General features: G+C 44.0%; 1 protein-coding gene across 10 annotated transcripts in view; it reads right to left on the reverse strand.

The window, feature by feature from the left end:
* The window catches only part of tfdp2 (transcription factor Dp-2), a 30491-nt gene extending 19148 nt beyond the window's left edge, over positions 1-11343 (reverse strand). Inside the window, exons 1-4 of one of the 10 annotated variants that reach the window (XM_064302952.1) lie at positions 11163-11343; positions 10538-10629; positions 2375-2438; positions 1402-1468 (exon numbers count right to left, since the gene is read on the reverse strand). In XM_064302952.1, coding sequence (XP_064159022.1) covers positions 1402-1468; positions 2375-2389 — 82 coding nt within the window. In that variant the 5' untranslated portion in view covers positions 2390-2438; positions 10538-10629; positions 11163-11343. The other 9 variants (XM_064302950.1, XM_064302959.1, XM_064302954.1 and 6 more) reach the window with 9 other exon arrangements.
* Positions 11344-13236: the final 1893 nt, after the last annotated feature.

Here is a 13236-nt window from a genome sequence, read left to right on the forward strand (position 1 = left end):
TGCAGCACAGACGCAGACGGCGGCGCGATACTTATCAAGCACTGGCACTGCTGGGCAACTGAAAGGCTGAGGGAAAAGCCGCACATCAGATAAAACGCGCGGCAGCTGAAGAAGAGCGAGCAGAGCGAGCAGACGGAGCGAAGCGGCGCGCGATTCCCACGCAGAGAGCCCGGCGGTTACCTGCGCATTCCCACGGTGCGCTCGCAGCCGCAGCCAGCTCCCATCTGCACCCCTCCCCCTCCCACATGTGGCGCCTCCACAACTTTCACTGTGACAGGGCGAGAGAGAGCGACTTCCAGTCCCCTGCCCTATTCCCACCCCAAAGACCAACTGAGCACAGAGACAAAAGGCTAACCCCAGAAAAGAGCAGAGGGGGGAGAGTGAGAGAGAGAGAGAGAGAGAGAGAGAGAGAGAGAGAGAGAGAGAGAGCGAGGAAGCAGAGTTTTACCTGGAGTGCAGACAGCATGCTGTTGGGTCCCTGCGGCACGGGAACAGACCCCACTCGCACTCTTTGTTACCATTCAATGGAAACATGAGACCCTGCCAGGCATGGCCGGCCGAGCACAGATAGAGTCCACCCGCTTACCCAAACAAAGTCTGAGTGCCGGGGCTCCATTCACGGAGCGCACGCTGGAGATCAGTGCGTGCCGCTGCCCGTCTGGCCCTCCTGCCTCCTAACAGCGCGGCCATTCAGACCCACACTCTGAGGGCCAGGGGAGGCAGACAGATGGGCGATAGCTTGCTTTGGTCTGATTGATCCCAGAGTGGCAAAGCACTCCTGAAAAAAGTAGCTGGGGCTCCTGAACAGACTTGTTTTGACACAGCGGGCACAAGCACTGATCTCCGTAACCTGCCCCCCCATTTCAGTGTGATAGTGATCAGTTCTACAGTACCAGGGCTACGAAAGGCATTTATCCTCTGCATGAGCACAAGAATTTTATAGAATATAAACAGCAAATAATAAACTGGTTGCAAAAAAGAAAATATAAACAGTGGTGACCCAAGACCAGCCCACTGGGTTTAAATATGTTTTATGTAATTGATATAACCAATGCTATCCTGGCACTAGTGTTGTATTGCTGTAGTAAACTTTTTCATTAGTGTAACCAGCGCAACATGAATGTTCACATGCGCGCACACGCACAAGAATGCACACTGTGACAGAGTAACAGAAGCTCGCTGAGGAAGGTGAGGAGTGATTTCTATAGTTAGCCTCAACCCAAAACACTCACACAGTGCCCCTCAGCACACTCACACTGCACTGCGAGCCCATCGCTGCCTCAGCACTGCTCCAGACGCTCCACCACTGAGACACCACAGGCACACAGCTGGAGAACCAGGCCAGCTGAGACACAGTGCCAATGCTGCAGGAAGAAACGTGCCACCAGGGGCGGGGCTTACTCTTAGTGAGGCTGCGATTGGTGGTCAGGAAGGCCTTCAGGTCTCCACAGAGGGGGGCTGCTCCACCCTGCGCAGACACAGGAGGGACAGGTGCAGAGGGTGAGGACGAGGCGGAGCATCCGGAAAAGAGTGAGCTTCCTGTGTGTAACCACCGGGTCGCAGCAGAAGCATCAGTTTCAGCAAAGTACAGGCACAAGGGATATCGCTCTACAACAACTGTAAAATGAGCAATGACTGAAGAGAATGAAGAAAAGAAGCTAAGCCACCACTCTAGCGTGCCCACTATGTTTCAATCTCATGCAGTGCACACACGAGAGCAGGTTTTAGCCCAGTCACTGTGTGCCGTGTTAACCCCTTAAGTAGCACAGGCCGGTATTTGCATTCATTCTGTTTTGTTACGGTGAAATTTTCAATCAATCTGGCCACATGATATACCGTTTGAAAGTGTTAAAACTCATGGTTCTATCTCCATATACCATGTTATTATCTCCAGCTTGTAGAGACTCTCTGGAACAAGATGAGCCCACCTACGAGGTTCTCTCACCAGTAATGGCCAAGCAGTCCCTCAGTACAGCCAATAAGTGCGCAAGCAATGACTCGTCTTGGACAGTGTAACTTCTGTCCAGTACACAGCCAGCCAGTGGCAAGCTATTATAGTGATGACTGTGAAGCACTTTAGGCAATTAAATTACATCTCTAACAGTGTGTAGGTTGTCAGGCTTGCATAAAAGGACACGCAGTGTTTCTCCTGCGAGCAGAGGGGGAAAGAGTGGTAAGTGGAGAGAAGAGACTGGAAGAGAGGTAGAGAGTGAGGGACAGACATTGGATGGGAGGTAGAGAGTGAGAGGTAGACATTGGGTGGAGGGTAGAGTGGGGGTAGATGGTGGATCAGGGGAGCACAACGTGGGTGTAGCATGCAGCGTGGGGAGGTAAAGAGTGAGTGAAAACAGTAGGTTCTGGGTTCTATACTCACAGCATTTGCCATCATGGGCCTGCAGCTCTTTCCTCCAGAAGTTCAGAATTCAGAGCGACGACCCCTGAGGGGACACACAAACATGCAGCAGGTGTGTGGGGAAGCTGCACACACGCGCGCAGTACTCAACCCTCGGCAGGTCTGTGGCCCGCAGTCACAGTCCCGGCTGTGGTGGTGGGGATGAGGATGGAGCAGGCCCAGCCGTCTGAGCCAGGGCTGGCGTGAGAAAAGGGGCAGCTCTGAGCTCCTTCAGTCTGACTCACACCCCATCCCCTCACACTGCCCCGCCCACTCACACTGCCCCCGCCCCCCAATCCAGGAACACGGCAACCTCATTCAGCTCACTGACAGGCAGGACCAAATGAGACTGGAGGACTCCACCCCTCAACACACGACATACACAGCGCAAATGGATAGCACACATACACACAACTAAAAGAGACAGCATTATTTTCCTGAGGGTGGGGTGGGGGAAGCGTTGGTCAGCTACAATGGAGTGCGGATGCAGAGGATCTCCCCTCCAGCAGTTCACTGTGACAGTTTCAGTCTAACCTTTACAAGACTGATCACGTTGTGCGCACACACACACACACACACACACACACACACACACACACACACAACACACACACACACACACACACACACACACACACAAACCTGTGTTCAGCCCAGTCTAAGGCACTCTGAGGCCAGCACAAAACCTCACCAGCACACCAACTTCAAGGGAAGCGGCGATTATAAAACCCATTTCCTGTGAGGGCGAGTGTGCCTCAGCGCGAGCGACCGCGCGCCACAGATCGAGCGCCATTGTTTCCGTGCGTGCCGAAGGCCCCAGGAAGGCCATAAAGCATGACAGCTGGTGAGCCTGCGAGGGCTGCAAGAGACAGGAGCGAGAGAGAGCGAGAGAGAGAGAGAGAGAGAGAGAGAGCGAGAGAGAGAGAGAGAGAGAGAGAGAGAGAGAGAGAGAGAGAGAGAGAGAGAGAGAGAGAGAGAGAGAGAGAGAGAGAGAGAGAGATCTCCACTCAATAGATCAATAGCACTGACCCCCCACCCCCCCACCCAAGCCAACCCCTGGCTGCACTCCCCATAATGGGCTTTTGTTTGGAGGAGAAACTATATGGGAACTAGCAGAGGTTCAAAGTGGCTGCTACACTCCAGGTCTCTGACTGGAAGCTCCTGCACTAACTGCACATGGAACCAGTTGGGTCTGTCCGCTACAGCCCAGTACTACTGCAAAAAAAGTATGGATGGCAATAACTGAAATAGGCTGTGTGTGTGTGTGTGTGTGTGTGTGTGTGTGTGTGAGCACAGGATCTTTCTAATGAAACATGTAACTGGCACCCAACATTTCTCAAAGGGAGTAAACAAAAACCAAAGATCTCAAGTGCCTGTCCATTAAGCCCATCAAAACTGACCAAAGCAATTTTCACAGACCTCGCTTTGGACAGAGACCTCACTTTGCCAGATGCACTTCAGTAAAGTGCATACATCATACATCAGTAAAGTCATTTCAAAACTGACTTATCAAATAGATTTAATAGAGAAGATACAAAGTCTTGTGACAGGCATGTTACAGTGGTGTGCAAAATGCTCAAGGGTACAGTATATTGTCGCTTGCAAACAATTCAAACCTCAGCAATTTGGTGAATGTCTTCTGGTTGTGTGAGGTGTTTTCAAATTGTTTCAGCAAAATAAATGAAAAAATGGCTTTGCAAGATCCCTCAGCCAGGTTGTAAGTGTCAAGGAAAAAAGTAAACTATGAAGACCAAAGAGCTTCCAAAGCAACTCAGGGTTAAAGCTGGACAGCAAAGATAAGGACAGGCCAATGAATATGCCTCTGAGCACTGACAAGTGTCAATAATTAGGAAGTGAGCAGGAGGCAGGTCTACAGGGCCACCCAGATACCAGCCCATCAAATGTGAACTGAGCAAGGAAGGACAGCACTGGTTAGGGACACTGCTGTGGGTTAAATGGCAGAGGGGGGGGGGGTCTACAATATCCCAGCCACTCCACAAAACAGCCCTTTATACAAATGGAAAGAAAGAGAGCATTACCTGCGGGGGGATGCGACAGGACATGAAATCTCATAGTTTAAGAGAAAGCATTTAAGAGAAGCCAGGTGAGACTACATTGGAACTCTCATGCTGAAACGCTGCAACTAGGGATGGGATGATACTACATTTTTATGGCATGACAATCAAGCGACCCATTATCACAATTTTCTTTATACCACGCTACAGTTTTATCATTTTTATTATTACAGATGATACCGTTTACCTCTTAAAGAACAAAACTGCAACTGAGCACAGTTATGCATTTTTATGCATATTTTAGACCCATCATGCTTTAATCTGTTTTCATCAATTTGTATGTGGGCCTACTCACAACACGCATACGACTGGGTTCCTAAAACGACCAAAGAATAAAAATGAAAGCTAAGAGCACTGCTCGGCAGCTTAACATGGTAACACAAAAATTAGTTTCAGAAAATGATAAGCACTTCATAGCAGCGAGCCTTAGCTGGCAATAGCACGTCAGTGATAAACCAAGGTATTGGTATTTCGGATATTGCGCAGGAATACAGAATAAACATCAGTAAATCATAAAGGTATGTGCAAACTTTTATGACCTCCAAACACAACTATTTTATGTTACTTCGTGAACATAATTTTTCTTTTTTAAACTAATGCTGCAACCAGATGCCCAACATCAGTGTGAATGCAAGTTGTTCTCTTGCTCCTTTCTGCCCAGGCACTTTAGACACAGCAGTGCACCGCACTGAACCTAGCTAATAATAGCCACTGCTGGTGCACCACCACCTTCCCACAGTCTTAATTAAAGAGGAGAGTGACACCAAATGACATTGGAAACTGCGTCAGCTCCACTGTTACATTATTTAGTTTTGGGTCATTTAGCCTGCTTTTTTTGCAATGTGAACATCTAACACACTGCAGAATTTCTTAATGATAGTCCAGGACTACTTCTAATTTCTAACTGCAGCACTGTTTCAATTTCACAGGATACTGTCATACTGGTGTACCACTAGGCGCAGCGCAACACTATTAAGCCAGTTTTTGCCAAGTGACTGGGATATTGCTGGTTTTCAGTGTGAATTAAATTTTTAGCACACTGACTGATTTAGGTTTGCCATAGCAAAGGGACTGCATACATATGTAATGAAGAAACTCCATTTTGTATTTTCACTATATAATTAAAATGAAGATTTTAAAATGGTTGCCCAATAGAGTCCCGTCTTGATGAGAATACAGGAGACAAGCAAAAACAAGCCTCGTAAAGAAGAGCTGGCTTATCATCCTGTGGCAAAGGAGCTATGCTATTATCAAAAACCAGCCCAATAAAATAACACTACCCTGATATGCTCCTCATGCTGCCAAACTCAAATTATAAAGCAGCTCTCTGAATGTATGTTCATTTGAATACTTAGCTAGCTGGCTAACTAAGCAAGGACACATGACAACCCTGCTCATCCTGCACCAAATTGGGAAAAGCATGTAAAAGCATACAAAAAATGTGTGTGTGCGTGCCTGTGAGAGAGAGAGAAAGATTTTCCTCAAGGCCTGCTCACGCAGGATGCAGACTGTACTATATGGGCATGCCTCTCTGTGCTGTGTCCTGAGGAAAGGACCAGAGAAGCATGTAATGTGTATTACGGACCAGTGATGTATACCGGATACTTCAGGCACTATGCAAGTACTGGTCCAGGACAAAAAATAAATAATTGAGGCAATTTTCCAGCTTCGTATTAATACACTTATAATTTAGCTTATTTATCTATTCATTTATTTATTCAATTCACTTCTGCCCTGTGTATTGTTCCCTAAGATCATTTTGTGGTGTTGGTACTGGCATACTGTAACAACTGCTTTTTCATTCGAAAATTGATTGAAGGCTTCTCTTGAACACTGAAGGACAATCATGAACGAACTACATTTCCCATTAATCCATGTGTTGCGGCCCACCACCAGTTTACACCCAGGGCACACTGAGGGAGGCAGGAATTATGCGGTGGGCTTAACGGGAATTTGCTGGAAAGGAATTATGCAGTTATTCTAAGGGTTAGTAAGTGTTCATTCTGTTATCATTGTCAAGGGACTGAGTTCATTTGAACAAAAAAAAGTATGCCAATACAAAATACAAAATATGCCAATGCAAAATATTTATCTGGGGAACTCTCCAAACATTTTCATTAAAGTTATTGGTGGCATTTCAACAGTTTATACAATACAGAAACTCAAATACAAGCAGAATCTTGCATGTCCAAATAAAATTAATTCCCTTTGGTAGCTGGATCTCAGAGCTTACTTTCCTTCTAAATCATTACCTACAGGACATAGAGCAGACACAGCAATGTGCGTTATGTGATAGTCTGAACATTTTATCAGTGAAGATGTACTTTCAGTATGATGCTAACATGGGCACTTGAAAACATGACTGAGTGCACAAAATGTCAAATTGCTTCCAAACTGCTAATCCACCCCCAAAACTGAAGCACAGATGTAACCCATGCCCATGATTCTACAGCTAATGATGGGAGTGGAGGAGAGGGGATCAAGTGTGACGCTCATGGAATTCCAGTATCAATAAGGTGCATTTTAAGGCCTGTGTAGGGCAAAATAATACATAAAATTCTCTATTCTTTGACAGAATTGTTTACAATTACATAATATACTACAATTCAATCGTAATGTTTTCTATAAGATAAAAAAAAATAAACATCACTCTCAACATACACAAGTTTCCGAATGAACCCATATTGAATAATTTGTCAGTTACAATGAGCGGCTTGCTTTCTGATAATGTTAGAGATTCTGAATATATCCACTCTACTTCGCAAGCACTAATACCCCCCCTCCCCCCTCCCCCCACCCATCCTGAAGGGCGCTGACCTGGAATGTGTGATTCTGAGCCTTGGCCGGATCCCACCACAAAGCTGGCCCAGACAGGGAAACAATACAGGTGGGGGGGGGGGGGGTGCACAGATAGGGCGGGCTGTAATTTTGAGCTATAGGACACCCCATACCATGACCCCTCCATCTGTCACTACCACACTCTGCTTTGCGATGGGGGGGGGGGAAGCAGGGGTAGGGACCACCAGAACCACTCAGCCTGGGGGGAAGCTTCCTTCAAGTGCAACACAATGAAGGGGGAGTAACTCACACGATTTTAAGATGTTTCTATGGGTTGCACTGGGGGGAGGGGAAGGAGAGAGAGAGAGAGAGACTGCATCCCCTGAGCACACAGGACAGCTAAACACAACCAGGGCCAGGAAACAACCCACTATAAAGAGCTATACAAGTGGTGTCATTAGCATACTCCTGTGCATTGATTATATGTGATGCGTGTCATAGATCACACTTAGCTCATATATGCTGCGAGAGAACACTATGTTCAACAAGTTTTACACAAAAATCTCATATTTCAGTACAAGCGATTTTCCTTTCTGTTGTTCCAGAAAACAAACCAGACACCATTCAAAACCTGTATGGTGGCTCAAGAAATGATGGACCTTTGTTTCACTTCAGTGGAAATGATGGTGAACGATGTCAAAGATTTGGGGAGTGAGCAGCACGGGAAGGGCAGTCACATTTAAACAAACATTTATGGAACGATTCCAATCTTAAGAATTTTGGGATTTATCAATGCTTAAATAATTTGCTTAATATTTTTTTGTAACTGGAAGTGCATGCGTCTTTGGAATTGGAATTAAATTAGAATTTTGACATTGTAAACAGGAATTTAATTTGGAATCGCCAATCCCTTATACTGAATAACTGGAATGAATGCTGGAATACAAATGACCACAGCACTGGACATAAAACTATGTAAAAAAGTTTAATTGTATAAATAAATAAATGAATGGAAGCAGGAATACATCAGAATAAAAGGGAATAAATTCAGGATGTAAATCCAGAAAGGATAAAGCAGGGTTGGGTTCAAATCCATTACAATTCAGTCAATTCAGGTCATTTGAATTTTTTCAATTAATTGAATTTCAGTTCATTTCCATCTGATGTGAAATAGAATTGACCCCAACTCTGCTGTGAATTGAATTAAGATAATTTAATAGGATTTTTTAAAAGCATTGAAGGAGCATGTGTAGGAGGAATATTGACCTGGAATGGAGCTTGCTAAATTGATGTGAATTTGAAGATTAACTGAATTGAAAAGGAATGTAGAATTGACAATTGTTTTAGAAAATGAACTGAATTATAATTGAATTACTGGAACTGACTCCAACTGTGTAGTTAACTGAAACCACCTCTTGACTTTACCTGTAATCAACACATCAGAGAAGCTCTTACAGCTCCTCATAATCCAGATCAGGGATCTCAGCTTAAGTCCTGGAGAGCATGGCGTCTGCAGGTTTCTGTGCTTTCTGTTCAATCAGCAGTCAACTCTGAAGTTGTAATCCATGCGTGTGGAGTCTAGCCAATCCATGACTGAAATTACGCACAGACTGTGCGTGACAAACTAGAATTTGACATCCCTGCTCTACATTTTCCTAAATTCAAAAATACAGTATACAAGTTTCCCAGACTGCACCTTTTTTCCTTTTCTCTCATGTAACTTCTATGCCATACTCTCTATGCTAACTAACAGGAAGTGCTACAGCTGACGTGCATGCTCCTCCCTGACACACTGGCCTAAGAGCCAGGGACTTCACACAACAAGCACAAAGTATACAGCAGCTAGTGCTGATAATAGTAGTCACTTATGCCAACTAGTGAACTGTAGCCACCTGGTAAGTTGGGGGAAACTATTGCATGCCCATGGAAACCTGACTTAAGTCCACTTAGCCTAAGGATGAAGCCAACAGTGTTCCACCACTGAAGCATAGTCAGATAATGACATAACCCAAATACAAACTACCCATACCTAGGCTATAGGGTTCTGTCTGTGTTTGCAGAATTTAGGCTACCTTTACTGATCAACCTACTCCTTGTGATCTGTTCTATAACCAATCCCTTGTAAAATTCTTAAATGTATCTTGCGGTTAAATTGTATTAATTTTGTTCTTATAGTAAAGCATGGCACTGAAATTACACACAAATTATAATAAGTATTTGAACATTTGTTTTAACAATTTGAAAAATGAAGTCCCATTGCAGTCAGCTATGCAGGAGTTTGGTGTACTTTCAAACATACCCCCAAATTCTGTGTACTAATTCTAAAATGGAAAAACAATGTGAAAACCCAAATTTGACTGTTACAGAAGAGGTTTGGAATAACTCAGGTATCAGAGAGTGTCAGTATAATCAAGAGTGGGCTTTGCAAAATCTCCCATGATGATAACCACAGAAACACAATCCTCACAAGCATGCCCCCACCTCTCCCTCTCCAAGACACCAAATCCCACACCTCAACTCTACAGACCACAGAACCACAAGCAACAGCTGCTTTGGCTCTGGGCTGCAGTCTGCAGTTACTGATCAGTTAAATCACAGCAGCTGAGACCCAGAGACAGACAACAAGTTTGACTGGAGATGAATACCAGCGAGACACCTGTTATACTGTACAGGCTGAGATCTCAGGAGTGAGGGTTTTGCTTTTCACGGTCCCAAGGAGGGGGTTACACAAGCATGCTGTTTGTGAGGGAACAGATGTCCCCTCAAATCTGACAGATTGTTCTTCAATCCCCATGCAGTAAGCCAACAACAAACCCCTCTCTCAGACTACCTCTCAAAATAACCCTAAGAGATGCATCTGGAGGCAGCCATATAGACCTGATCCAACACTAGCACACCCACGAGCACACAGGGGCACAAACTAATTGAGGCACCAGCCGCACTGACACACTGAACTCCTTGACCTTGCCTTAAATGTGCCCCACTGTAGCACAGAACCTGCTTATTCACTGTAATTAGTAATTAGGCACTAATTAGAACATACGCATTAATTCGACCACGCGCTTGCGTCCCTCAAGCTAACAGGGTAGACAGTTCTGCAAGTGACAATTCAAGCGAACAAAGGCAGGGCATTCTAAATAGGTAACTTTATGCAGTAAAAGTCTAAAATAATTTTGGAACCATTTTCAAAGAACAGCCCACAACACGAGAAACAGTTGGAAATTGTATTGCGTGTTCCGACACATTATGAATTTGAACTAATGTTAACGCATAAAATGTTGATCTTTCTTACCATATTTTTCAAACGTTCCTCGTGAAACTTGGGACAAGGTGCTACGGGCTTCTGTCTTCAATTACTTTCGTTTTGCTCGTGGGCTGGTGGTACTATCAAGAAGCAAAACTTATTTAAGCAGTCAAATATCTGCATTGCACAGTTCCCTACTCAAAAAACAATTACATAAAAACACATCCATATGAACTACCAAGTAAAGTTTTATTTTATACCCATCTAGTTCGTTAGCTTAAGATTGCTAAACTACAGCTACCGTAGCAAAATAGCAAGCTAATCACAAAGCTTACCTATCACTTCAGTCAACTTCAGTAAACTAGAATTAGCTCACTGGCTATATAGGGTTTTTTTAAGTATTAGACGCAAGAGCAAATTGCAGAGGTGGAATTCCCAACTGGTAGCCACCAAGCCATTATAAGACAACAAATCGTTAGTTAGATAGCAAATTGCCCCGCTGACATGTCAGGGGGTCTTCGTTGTCGTTAGCCAGCTAGCACGAGCTAGCTAATTACATTTTCATAATTTAGCGAACCAGCTAGCGTTAGCTGTTTGTTCAGTGTGTCGATTTAGCTTGCTACGTCTACAAGGAGCGCATTGCCAAGACAAAGACAACAATTCACTCGTTTACCCTTGGCTGTTCGTCTTGTTAGTGCTGTAAAGAAATTAAACGTGCACTAATAAGACCAGAAATTACTTCTGGTTCTTGCTCGCATCTACCAGACAGTGATAGAAAACCAACTACTTCAACAGCCTTTGCCTGCTTCCTGTGTCAAACTCTACACACAAGCTTGGCGGTGGCGGCCAGCTGTCGCATCTGATTGGTTACGTATGTATGTGACGCAGTAAGCTATATGGAAGAAGATTGGCCTTTATCGCTGTAAACATTTTTGCTAAGCAGATATTGAGCAGCATAAATCGCACGCCGCGTGCTGGTGCTCGTGATATTAATGATATGCAGAGACGCTATGCTTTAATTTATTTTGTGTTTGTCAGCAATTAAATTGTGAAAACGTATAGGACAATTTTCCGTGGTTTCAAGTTGACAAGTTAACTTTGTTTCCGAAAAGTTATAGTTAAAAATTTTTAAAAAGGCAGTTGACTAACTTGAGTGGTTGAAACCCAACACAGTACAGTAAATTGTTCTGTGCGACGTATCGTGATCACTAATAGCCTAGTTCTTCATCACACCTGTAAATAAATTTTAAAATATTTCATTTTTGGGCCAACGGAGCACATTAACGCTTAAAAATTAAATGCATATGAAATTACATTGCGTCGTCACGATGAGAGTGAATTATTTTACGCAGCAGGAGACCACTGAGTCTCAACGGCGCGACATAAAGGGCAAATGATGTGCATAATCCAGCAGGGGGCGGGAACCTGTCTCGATTGGATAGCGATATTGTCACGCTTTGCTCAGGGTTTGTATAGACGAAGTGCGGGTTGACTCAATACTTGGTTAAATAAGAAATGTGTAAAGTCAGGATCCTGGTGCGCCGAACCAGTCCCGATGCTGCTGTGCGATACTGCAGCCTTTTAGACATTCTGAACGTGCTTATGGCTCCCTTGGGCCGTGCATACCAGCTCATATCACCCGCTGCAATGTAAACACTAAAGTTGTGGTAGGCTGCGTTCCAGCTGAGGGTTAGCCGAATGCATGCACACAGCTTCGTTTCTTGTGTGTTCTTCCCTTTTCAGCATCAGTTGTCAATGAAAACCGAATATTAAATGAACGTATTTTAGTTTGACTTGTAAGAGTTAGGCTAGATGTTGTTGAAACAACATTAGTTCAGTGTATTTTTGGTTGGGGTTGTCAATGCTGATACTGTTGAAAATTCAGAATTGTTTAACATGGATTTTGGTTGGGTTGTCAACACAGCATTGAATCTACATTCAATGATTTTGATTGGGTTTGGCAGTTTTGAATATGATAGAAAACAATTTACCAACATTAACTTTCAAACATCTCGTTCTTTGAGTCATGAAGTGCTTTTGGTCTGTACAATGTTTTCAGTCAAGTGAAACACAGCCTTAGCATTGTGATTTCAAACACATCTGCGATCGAGAAAAAATAAAATTAAAGTTCATCATTCATTGCAAATGCTGGCATGATGGCTTCATTAAAAGTGCAGCTTATCTGAGTTCCAGTCAGATATCTTTTGGCACACTAAGTATGTGTTGGGGAAGTATGTGTTCCTTATCTGGCCACATTTGGAGCAGGGTGGCAGGGAGTGCCCCAGTTTCTGCCTCTTAGTTCTAGGTTCTGCTTGATGGTTAGGAGTTCCATGGTGTCCCTCTGGACGCAGCCAGATAAGTTGAAGAGCCTAATGTTGATATGAGTGTGGAAAGGACTGGTTCAGGTGGACCCATAATCATTTTGCTGATTTTTATGTTAGTGTTGTTGTTATTTTCCATACTTTTATTTGAGGTACTCCTTTGAATATGCAAAGTGCTTGCATTGGTAAACTTTGGAACTTAACCTGAATTGATTCAGTAAAATATACAGCTGTATAATATGGTATGTTAAAATGTAATCTGTAAGATGCTGGAAAATAGCATCTGCTAATTGCGTAAATGTAATGTTTATATTTAGGAGTGGGCCCCATATTTCACTGTCATACAGCAGGATTGGCAGGAGTACAATAGGAAAGGTCTCTTTCTCTCTATCTCACTCACTCACACCTGGGTTAGATTGAATAGGC

This window comes from Anguilla rostrata, chromosome 12 (assembly GCF_018555375.3).
Source record: "Anguilla rostrata isolate EN2019 chromosome 12, ASM1855537v3, whole genome shotgun sequence".
NCBI classification, from domain to species: Eukaryota; Metazoa; Chordata; class Actinopteri; order Anguilliformes; family Anguillidae; genus Anguilla; species Anguilla rostrata.